This window comes from Onychostoma macrolepis, chromosome 10 (assembly GCF_012432095.1).
Source record: "Onychostoma macrolepis isolate SWU-2019 chromosome 10, ASM1243209v1, whole genome shotgun sequence".
NCBI lineage: Eukaryota > Metazoa > Chordata > Actinopteri > Cypriniformes > Cyprinidae > Onychostoma > Onychostoma macrolepis.
In genome coordinates this window covers 9,625,097-9,637,322 of record NC_081164.1, presented here as the reverse complement: position 1 = coordinate 9,637,322, position 12,226 = coordinate 9,625,097, and the positions used below count along the sequence as shown (strand labels likewise).

The 12,226-nt window shown below is 38.8% G+C and overlaps 1 protein-coding gene across 25 annotated transcripts in view; it reads left to right on the top strand.

Annotated features, from left to right (window-relative positions):
* dlg2 (discs, large homolog 2 (Drosophila)) overlaps window positions 1–12,226 on the top strand; it is a 223,840-nt gene that overhangs the window by 59,276 nt on the left and 152,338 nt on the right. For 2 of the 25 annotated variants that reach the window (XM_058788937.1, XM_058788930.1), the window contains exon 1: window positions 6,164–6,461. The exons of the other annotated variants lie outside the window; for them this stretch is intronic. In XM_058788937.1, coding sequence (XP_058644920.1) covers window positions 6,420–6,461 — 42 coding nt within the window. In that variant the 5' untranslated portion in view covers window positions 6,164–6,419. Of the gene's footprint in view, window positions 1–6,163; window positions 6,462–12,226 lie in introns of those variants that run through there. 25 annotated transcript variants of the gene reach the window in all.

The window sequence follows — 12,226 nt, the reverse complement described above, 5'->3', positions numbered from 1 at the left end:
GGGGGATTCCAACTGCTTATGTTGGCCATGGTGTATGTGTGTGTGTGTGTGAGTATAAACGCAGGAAGGGGTTCTCTTTTATTTCAGTCTCTGTATTATGCTTTCTCTCTCTCCCCCTTTGCGCCAAGTTCAGGTGCAGTTTCAGCTCTTAGTACGCAGTGACATAACACATGATCTAACAATGGATGGATATTCTCTCCCCCAGGCACATCCTAAAACTACTGTACATTCTACATATTTAAAGGATTTGTGAGCTGACACATTCATTAATTCATTTGCTACACAGATTTCCTTGAATGTGGTGCTTGCCACAGTGCTGGGGTGGGTGGTTGCCAGAGCACTGCTATGCTGTTGCTTAGGTGTTCTGACAAAGAACCCACCCCCAAGTCTCTGTGATATTCTAGTCTGTTGATGAGGTTTTTTGGCTGCCAGGCGGATATGTAACTCAATAATCTATATGATTTGAGGCATCATTCATGTCTATAGCATAAAAGGTGAAAGATGAGTTATGCATTGAAGTTTATGCTTTGGCTTGGATTTTCTCCAGTGCACAAATCATCTTCAGGCAGCCCCGATGTGAGTTTGTGTCCCTGATGCAAAGGGTTTTAAAGCCTTAAGAAGATTATTTAGGATGTTTATGAGTGTATGTAGCTATAGAGTTACTTAAAATGCAGAATTGTGATGCATTGTAGCTGTGTCTTATCCATTAGCATATTTTGAATGCAAAAATGTTTTTCTTAATATGTAATTTTGTCTTGTTTTCCATATCTAAACATCCTTAAAGTCAGCATGAAATGGAAATCTCTCTCTCTCTTTCTATGTATATATTTTTTTCCCATTTCACTCAGATGCACAAAATATGTTGTCACTATTGATGAGGCTTGTATGATCTTTGAAGTATACTTGCAATAGTTCCACTTAGCACAATTAAATATCCTTCAGTATATCATTAGTTGGACTTCAGCACTACTTTCACATTTAAAGTCCATTAACTACAAAATGACAAAATGCTCCAATTTAGCTCAGACTTAAGTATTTCAAATACATAGTATATTTATTTTTCACTAGGGTCAGCTTACAGTTGGCTTAAATATAGTCTCTGCCTATTACTGGGATATTAGAAAGTATTTTAGCATCAAAAAAATGCGCAGAGATCAGCATTGTCAGACCAATATCAGTTGGGGGGAGTGTTCAGGAAACAGTCATTATCTTTGCAATTTCGTTTGGTGCCACAAGTGGTGTAAAAATGACACACTTCACCTTTAATGTGACCTTAAGTGTTTTAACATGCGTATCAGTGTTAAAGGAGGAGAATGATGGAGCGTGTGTGTATGTGCATGAGCGAGAGTGTATGACTCATTGCTTCAGCAGGAGCTGCCTCTGGGAGGAGATATATTTGTGCTTGTTAAAGTGTTTTGGCTTCGGTGCAGCTTTGCCTGCTTGTCTCCCTCGTCCTGTCCACGGTTCCAGCTTATACATCCTTTTTTGTCCAATGTGTCTTTCTGTATCTATTTCTGTCCAAGGCTGAACGTCAGGTCACAGCAAGTGAAGTTTACTGAGGTAAAAAAGTCTGTATAGCCCCTCCAAAACTGGCCTCGGACAGAGTATCTGGCATTAATTCTCACATAAACGCTATTTTGGTCGAAAAAGCTGCAGTTCCCAGTGGCTTATTGGTGAATTCAGTCGCCTCCGCTCTTTCTCTCACCTCCTCTCTTTCTCCACCCCCTCAGTCTTCTGCCTCAGCACTCCCTCTCTCGTCACCCCCTCATTCTCTCTTTTGCCTTTTCCTTCTCTCCCTCGTTTTCTTGTGAGCTCATCTATACTGTAAAGCTGCTAACCACGGAACAACTAGTTTCCCTGGTAACAGGGAGGCTGGCACCAAAAATATATTCTCTAAAGCATCTCTGATGCCTCCCACTGCATGCTGGCGCTCGCCTGCGCTTCACAACACCACCCAGCTCTGAACTGGCAATCTGATTTACACACTCACACAGTCACATACACTCCCATGTGCTCCTCAGCTGGATATTAGAACAATCTTCACTGGGCAGTATAAAAGGACATTTTAAATTGTACAATGAGTACAGTTACAACATTTTACCATGGTAACCATACTTTTTACCAGAATACCACACTACATGTGTATGTGTGTGTGTCTTAAGACCATTTCATACAAAAAAAACTATATTAGTAACTATATTATTATAACTATATTAGTGCCCACACCAACACACAATAGCATTCCGTTTATCATAAGAACTCGCTGCAGTTGTTGTCATTAAGCTTCAAATGTATTTAATGTTGAGAGGGTTCTGATTGGCTATCAATGGTTTCATAATTCATCAGCAGGATGACAAAAAACAAATAAATCTGAAAGTGATTCCAACTAAATTGTTCTTCTGGTCTTAAAGCTTTGGTGTGGTTTTCCCTATTCTCATACAATTATAATGATTATTAAAACTTTATAGTTATAAGTATAGTTATTGCAATTAATCTAATTAATCGCACATCAAATTTGGCTGAGAAATGACTTCCAAAAAGATAATTTAAAGTCATTGTTGTGTAAAGCATCAAATAGACATTTCAAAAAGTAGCTTCAGCAAGAAATATTTTGTTTGATTCAACACAAAATTTATTACATATACTCTTTTGGACCATGAGGGTGAGTAAATGACAAAATTTTCATTTTTGGGTCGGTGAACTATACCTTTAATAATTTTTTATTGTTATTACTATGGAAATTAGGGCTATGACGGTCGCCATGACGTCTATTGCCACCGGCGGTATTGCAGGTGATGTCACACACACTCTATAACAAGCATAATACAAAGTTTTGTATAATAATAACAGTTGCAATAATAGTGTAATAATAGTAACAGTTACAAATGGTTTTATTTAGACTATAAATTAGTGCTGTTAAATGATTAAGTTTTTGTTTGCATAATATATGTTTGTGTTCTGTGTATATATATATATATATATATATATAACTACACACAGATACAGCATATATTTTGAAAATATTTACATGTCTATATTTATATAATTTATTTTATAAATATAATATATGTCACGGTGCACACAGCAGGAAGGAACGAGGAACACGGAGACGAGGAGTAACTTCAAAATAATAGTCTTTAATGTAGACAAGGCAGGGCTGACACACAGGAACACCGAGGAGTAACGAGTAGACTAGACCAACACTAACTGAACAGACAGGACTATAAACACACAGGATAATCAAAGATAATTAGACAGACACAGCTGGACAAGAATTAACTGATAATCACACTTAAGGACAGGAACAGGAAAAACCATATATGGACACAAGAGGGCAGGGGAAACACACGACAGGGGACTGACATGACTTCCCACTCCCGGAAGGTGCAACCCACGCCATAACAGTACCACCGGGGAGGGGGGGGGTGGACATTCTGGAGGCCCCTCAGGACAGACAGACATGGACAGGAAGACAGGACGGGGACCTCCAGAGCGGAACAGAGAGAACGGGTCAAGGCGGAGCTGGGAGCTCTGGAGGCCATGGCAGTTGGTCTTCATGGCCGTGGCCTCCTCCCTCGGCCCGGCCACTCAGTAACTTTCTACCCCACAATAAAAAAAATTCCATGGGGCAGCTAGGGGGTATCAGGAGCACTCTGGGGCCAAACAGACAGGACAGGACAGCCCACAGAAACAGGAAGCCCTCCTGGGCTAGCTTGGAAGCTGAGGCTTCTTCTGGGCATGACAAGGAGTCAGGGGCCCTCGCAGGGTCCCTCAGCAACTGCTTCCGCTTCCACTTCCACGACAGGGGGGGCAGGCGGCTGGGAATGGCCTCCGCGGCCATGACTAGAGGAGCTGCTTGCCCTCGACGAGTCTCCATGGACAAGACATGACGTGAACAGTGAACCGTGTCTAAACCGAATGCTACGTCGAATGCTACGTCGCAACACAACAGGTTGAGTCTGTCTACACAGGACTTTGTGTCAGTATGTCATAAATAGGAGAGGCAGTTTACTGTGAGGGATTTGTTGTGTCGTATCGCGCCGCATATATATATATATATAATCACAACATCGCGGTGGTAAAAATCTGCCACCATCACAGCCCTAATGGAAATTTGAAATGATTTCTTTTAATGAAATGATACTCTAAATAATAAACTAAAACTGCCAGTAGGTGGTGGTAAATGTCTTATTGATTAAGTCACCGAGTCATTTATTCATTTAATTGATTCGTTCAAATGGCTGATTCATTAAGGAGTGAAGTAAACGGTTCTTTATGAATGGTCCATTGAATCATTGGGCTTGTTCGACTTGAAGAGGACCATCACCATCAGACCGATCGGTGTAGACATCAAAGTACCACGAGAGCGATTAGAGAGCTGATTGCTCTCGCGGTACTTTTGACGTCATAAACCGATCGATCTGTGCAGTGCTGCTTAAAATCCAACGAGCATAATGGTTCACCCAATTCGTTTAAAATGTGGATTAAGAAATGAAATGCAGCTGTGTGTTGCTCGGAGATGAACAGTTCTGCTTAGTCTTAATATTTTCATTGGCAAAACTGAGCAAAACAGTTTAGCCTTGTGTCTAAAATAACACAATATTAACTTTTTATTTATTGAACTGTTGTATAAGATCAGCATCACATTTGCACTTGTGTGATATTGTACTTATTGCTCGTGTGATATTATTTAACTATATGATGTAAATGAGACAAACTCAAACGGGTGTTTTTGCCCCATATCTTAAATTTTAGGGACATTCTAACTACGTTCTCTAGGCTCCATCATGCAGTGAGTTGCCCTGCCTCATATTTATCATCAATCAACTGTATGAAATGTCAGATGACCTACATAGGTCTGAGGCGGGGCAAGTGTGTTAAATGCTTTAATAATTTTAATGCGTTATTTTACACCGTAATTAATTAATCTAATTAATGTGTTTAATCCCAAGCCCTAATATATATATATATATATATATATATATATATATATATTCTTACTTTCCTTTTCTTTTGCATGTGTTAAGAGAAGTTTAAAGTATCATTTCTCTGTTTTTTTTTTTAATTCTAATTTATTTATTTATTTTTTATTGTTTGAGACGTGTGATTTAGTTTGAGTACACTCTTTCTTCTCAAGTACACTAAATCATTAGCCTTTGTCTCTCCCCCTCTAATTTCATTTTACCTTAGTGGAGCTCTTCTGCACTGAGCTGCATTAACACATTCACAGCGCAATGATTAAAGCACTTACATGGTTGACAAGTAATTCAGTTCCTGCTGTGAGAATTTTATCTCAGACAGGGATAGTTTGTAATAATGTAGCAAAATGGCCACATTATCTACATATTCTTTAACTTGTGTCCACCACTGCAAAACAGAGATAGAGAGCCAAATTGAAGATTTTGAGTTAGACTCCTGCCCCCTTGTGTTTGTTATATGCTGGTGCAGTATGGAGTATTAAAATTCAGAGAAATTGATGTCCAGTACAGGACATCAAATGACATGCAAATGTCAAAAATCTGCATTCTTAATTATGTTTAATAATGTATCAAATTGACATGCAACTTTAACGTTTATTTTTTTAGATGCACTTTGTCACTTGAAAAACAGGATTCAGGCCATTTTTATAATCCTGCTATTAGAATTCATTTCTGATTTGCATTCTAATGCCATACATGAATTATGCATGTTTCAATACCCAGTCGGTAATCTCATTGGGTGCGTTGTGTTTTGACATATTGAAATGTGGAACTACCCTCCCACAAATATTCACTAAAAGCATACCGTATTCTAGATTGTGGTTTAAATGACAGACCCGCTGTTTAAAGCTCTGTTGCTTTCTAGCCTAATGAATGCAGCTTTTTTAGCAATGTTCCACTGTAGAGAGAGTCTTCAGGGGTGTTATGTAACAGCACAGGGTGTGAGTGCACAAGTGGAAATTATTCAAATAAATACCGCCATTCCTTATACTTTTCACTTGCTGCTGTTTTACAGTACGTGTGTATCGAATCTAGTGCAGTTATAGTATCAAGTAACCTCCAAAATCTTCTCCCTCACTCAATTCCTGCCTCTTCTTTGTGCTCTATTAAAGAGAGGGAGTGAAAGGGAGAGAGTGAGATGGAGAGAAAAGACAGAAAGAGAGAATCCCCCGTTCGGCGGTGTGCTTTTCCTACTCCTGTCAGCTAAAATGCCTCATCCAGCAACAAAGCATAGCGTATTTCTCCCTGCATGCCTGATGCCCATGTGTGAGTACGAGTCCCTATCCCAGAGAGACGGATACGGCAACCCGCAGCAATGCTCTGCTGGGAGCACACATCGAGGGATGTGATCCGTCTCCGACTCTTTTCTTCCTCTTCTTGATTTCCTTCCCTTCAGAAGCTTTGCTGCCACACCAATCCTTATGCCACACAATACCGGCAATGTTTTTTGCATGTTATTGTGCACTGAGGTCCAATGTGAAGGTAAGACCATGCTGTAAGTGTGAACTTTTGTGTGTAATGTACATGTGTGAGTGTCACATGGGGCTGTACGATTATGCCATGTGGCCACACAGGTGATAGTGGCATCTATGAATCGCCACACCAGGATGTTTTTCTGTCAAGCATGGCAGATTTGGCTGATTTTTACGTAAATTGTTTTGCGCGTTTGATTTTCTGGATGAGGTTTATTCAGAAGCATTTGGAGGTATTTTAACAGTCTTAGTATCAGTGTAAAAATGCTTAAAATTATGACAGATTTTTTTATACAAGATTTTTTTAATCTCTCAAGAGATTAAAGTGTAGATTAGTGTAGTTTATCTGAGGACTGCTAATTTAAAAACACTGTAGTCTTTCCCAATTTTATTCTGTATCAAGTTCTGTCTTATACAAACTTGCAAATGTAGCATAGCAGCCTCACATTGTCATAACTATTAAAATTGATAATAATAAGAAATATTTCTTAAGAACCAAATCAGCATATTATAATTATTTCTGAAGGATCCTGTGAAATTGAAGACTACACTCTTAAAAATAAAGGTGCTTCACGATGCCATAGAAGAACCTTTTCGTCTAAATGGTTCCACAAAGAACCTTTAACATCTGAAGAACCTTTCTGTTTCACAAAAGGTTCTTTGTGGTGAAAGAAGGTTCTTCAGATTATAAAAAGATAAGAAAGAACCTTTGACTGAATGGTTCTTTGTGGAACAAAAGATGGTTCTTCTATGGCATCGCTTGAAGAACCTTTTGAAGCACCTTTATTTTTAAGAGTGTAGAGTAATGACTGTTAAAAACTCAGGTTTGCCATCACATGAATAAATTGCATTTTAAAATATATTCAATTAAAATCCGATATTTAACAATGTAAAGATATTTCATATTATTACTGTTTTACTGTATTTTTGATCAAATAAATGCAGCCTTGGTGAGTATAAGAGACTTCTTTCAAACACACACACAAACAATCTTTTGAACACCAATATATAAAAATATTCAATAAAACTTTGTCTTTTAATTATCTTAAATTATTTAGTTAATTATCTTAATATAGCAGAGGTTTATCTGAATGTATGAATAATTGCTGTTTTGTAATATCTTCATTTTATATATATAAAATAAATTATATTTATTGTTTTGTTTAGTATTGCTAAGATCACCATAATTATCCAGACCCGTCTGATCTGTTTCTGCCGCAGTTTCCTATCTTGAGTTTGTCTGCTAAGAGTGAGAGGTGTTTAATATGCAAGAAACTGTTACTGCACCTGTCAGCCTCACTTCCCCCACCTCCCTCTGCTGACAGAGCAGGAAGTGCCCTGATAATGCAAGGTGGGGCAGTGCTGCCTGTGAAAAGTCGGCTCTGCTTTATACATAAACTTTGTTGAAGAATACAGAAAAAAGCTCTGAAACACTGGTGTGAATTGACTTATTCAGATATACCTCGGCTATTTTCTATTCTCTGCAGACATGCATATAGACTAGAGAAGATTTCGTTGGGGGCTCGTCCGGGTTTTCTTATGTTGGTAAATTGCTGCTTGTTTGGAGTAGGTGGCATTCTGCTTTCCTCTGCAGCTTGTAATGGATTTATCTAAGAGAAGCTATGTTCTCATGCATCAAGCTGGCAGTAAACATGATGCTGCGGATGCAGGGGTGGACATGCTGGCGATGGGAGGAGAGGAAGTGTGCATGGGAAGCCAAAAACCGTATGGATGATTTGGTTCCTGAGCGATTATAGTAATACATTTGCAGTGTGTGTGATACTTGATTGTTTGTGTGTGGGAGTGTGAGGGGTTGTGAATGTGTGGGAAGAGATTAATGCCAGTGTGTGTAGAAGCCTGCATGTGAGAGTACGTATGGGGGTGGATGTGTGTAGAGGAGTGAAACTGAGCTCTATCTGTCTTTTTCTCTCTGGCATTAGAAGGCTGTATAATAACACACTTGATCTGTCTATACCAGTGGGCATCTCAGATCTAAAGGCCAGCTGTATTCAGTAACATTACCCAATACTCTCTCCCATGTCAGTACTGCTACACACCTTTCTACTTCTTGGAGCATCATGAATAAGTGGGCTTGATTTAGCAGTAGTCTTGCAGTCAGTGTTGGGAAAACTACTTTTCAAACTCTAGCCAGATAAGCATTATTGTAATGTTTAATATATATATATATATATATATATATATATATATATATATATATATATATATATATATATATATTATTTTTTGATATTACTTTGATGCAGCAAGAATACATTAAATTGTAAATATATATTAAATTGTGTGTATACACACTCACACACATGTTTGTTTTTGTGAAAAGTGGGGACATCCCATAGGCATAATGGTTTTTATACTGTACAAACTGTACAGGTGCATCTCAATAAATTAAAATGTCCTGAAAAAGTTCATTTTTTCTTGTAAGTTATTTCAAAAAGTGAAACTTTCATATATTTTAGATTCATTGCATGTAAAGTAAAACATTTCAAAAGTTTTTTTGTTTTCATTTTGATGATTAGAGCTTACAGCTCATGAAAGTCAAAAATCAGTATCTCAAAATATTAGAATATTTACATTTGAGTTTCAATTAATGACCATCCCTACAGTATAAATTCCGGGTATCTCTTGTTCTTTGAAACCACAATAATGGAGAAGACTGCTGACTTAGAAATGATCCAGAAGACGATCATTGACGCCCTCCACAAAGAGGGTAAGTCACAGAGGGTCATTACTGAAAGGGGTGGCTGTTTACAGAGTGCTGTATCAAAGCATATTAAATACAAAGTTGACTGGAAGGAAGAATTTGGGTAGGAAAAGGTGCAGAAGCAACAGGGATGACTGCAAACTTGAGAATACAGTCAAGCAAAGCTGATTCAAACACTTGTGAAAGCTTCACAAGGAGTGGACTGAAGCTGGAGTCAGTGCATCAAGAGTCACCACGCTCTGACGTCTTCAGGAAAAGGGCTACCAAGCCACTTCTGAACCAGAGACAATGTCAGAAGCGTCTTACCTGGGCTAAAGAGAAAAAGAACTGGACTGTTGTTCAGTGGTTAAAAAGTCTTCTTTTCAGATGAAAGTAAATTTTGCATTTCATTTGGAAATCAAGGTCCCAGAGTCTGGAGGAAGAGTGGAAGAGCTGGTTCAATGACCATGGTGTTACTGTGCTTGATTGGCCAGCAAACTCGCCTGACCTGAACCCCACAATGCAGATGAGCTGAAGTCAAGTCAAGTCAAGTCACCTTTATTTATATAGCGCTTTTACAATACAGATTGTGTCAAAGCACTTAACAGTATCAAATTGGAGGATAGAGTGTCAGTAATGTATAATGATAAGATTAAACACTCAATTTTCAGTTAAAGGCATTTCATTATTGAATTCAGAGATGTCATTGTCTAGCTCAGTTTAGTTTAAATAGTATCTGTGCAATCAAATCGGCGATAATCGCTAGAAATTAAGTGTCCCCAACTGAGCAAGCCAGAGGCGACAGCGGCAAGGAACCAAAACTCCTCTGTGACAGAATGGAGAAAAACCTTGGGAGAAACCAGGCTCAGTCGGGGCCAGTTCTCCTCTGACCAGACGAAACCCGCAGTTCAAAAGTTTCTATTTCTATTTTAATTTTGTTGCAATTTCTCACAATAGTAGTATTATGTAGTTAGGTATTTTATTATATTTTTGTTATTTTTGGTTGATATATCTGGGGATATATCTCTGGGGGTCATCCGGGCGTCCTGGTCTCCGCCGACGATCAGGGCCGCAGACGTCACCTCCCGGCGCCGACCCACCATCTGATCGGACACGGACCGAGAAACAGACTAGGAAAGAAACAGACAAACATTAGCGCAGATGCCATTCAACTTACGATGTAACGAGTACATTGTGTGTTATGGGGAGTGTTCCCGGTTCCGGTTGATCTAATTAATGCAGCCTAACAATCCTTTAACGGATTTGAATAATAGAAGCGTATTAATGTGTTATGTGTAAGCCAGGCTAAAGAGATGGGTCTTTTAGCCACTGTCAAAGCAACCTGGGCTTCCATACCACCTCAGCAGTGCCACAAACTGATCACCTCCATGCCATGCCGAATTGAGGCAGTAATTAAAGCAAAAGGAGCCCCTACCAAGTATTGAGTACATATAGAGTAAATGAACATACATTCCAGATGGCCAACAATTCACTAAAAATGTTTTTTTTATTGGTCTTATGAAGTATTCTAATTTGTTGAGATAGTGAATTGGTGGGTTTTTGTTAAATGTGAGCCAGAATCATCACAATTGACCAAAGACTTAAACTACTTCAATCTGTGTGCATTGAATTTATTTAATACACGAGTTTCACAATTTGAGTTGAATTACTGAAATAAATTAACATTTCCACGACATTCTAATTTATTGAGATGCACCTGTATGTGCTATTGCCCTACACCAACCCTACACCTAACCCTACCCCTTACAGGAAACTGTGCTATTTCAGATTTTCAATACACTCCATTCTGCGTGATTCATAAACGTTTTGAAAAGAGGGGACATGGGGTTATGTCCCGAAAAGTCACCTTCTCTTTGTAATATCTATGTCATACCCTTGTCATTATACAAATTGATGTCCTCATTTGTCACAAAAACGCGCACACACACATACAGACACACAGGGAAAAAACATTAGAATGTAAGCTGAGCAAAGGGATTTGGCCTTTATTATTTACTGTTTTAGAATTTATATTTGGCTTGAAGAGCCAGCTGATGGCAATTAACATGTTGCATATCCTCTCTTTCAAGATAATGATAGTGTGAGCCAGGAATGGAGTTAGATTTAGTTTTTTACTCTCTCACTTAAAGGAAACACTCTGTCCGAACACATTGTGCACCCTAATGCTCTACATCGTAGCTTTTCCAACCAATGTGTGTGCAGCTGGGGACCATAGGGCTTTCCAGCATGTGAATTCAGACTGGGAGAGAGAGGTACCCAGACAGTACTGACCCATCTGCTAAAAATGTTGAGCAAGCTTTGAGTCATGCAGTCATGAATATTTCACAAGGAAATCTCATTCAGTTCTGATGATGAATGCAGTAACACTTGCAGAGAGTCAGACATAACTTCTCTAACCTGGACCTGCACTTTGTGCTAGAACACTTTTGTTCTATTTTTTTCTACTTATCTGAGGATGATGGTTATGTCATCATACATTTTCTTCAAGTATTTCCATGAGATATTTTTTATAGTCAGTGCCTGATAACTTTGCTTGTCTTTATATTTGGCTGAATTCAGTATTGCGGGTTTTGGTCATGGTAGCTTTACTCTGGGTTTAACAAGCAGTCAGACAGTGGTATTGAGGTTTGATGTCTTTGTGAAATTCTTGTCTGTTCCCCTGGAGCTTTCTTAGAAGCAGACAAGCTTGTGTTTCCTTGTGCTTATGTTTGTGCATGGCTTATGTGAGTATGGATTCTGTGTGTTCTCATTAGTGCAAGCAGAGGCACCACCGCCCACTACAGCTTCATTAAACCTGGTGCATTTCTAACACACACACATACTCACGGCTGTCTATCACTGTATCACATACACATATTAATCATATGGGCACAGCTTGTTCCTGTAAGGCTTTGCTAGCAGACACACACACAAAAGAGCCCATTATAACCAGTGTAGTATAGACTTTTAAAAATTGAAGTAAAAAGTTAGTGGTGTTCATTGCTTTGCGGTTTTCAGGGGCTTTCTAAGGCCCAATTTCTACCCCTTAACCCTACCCCTCCGTTCAGGCTGTC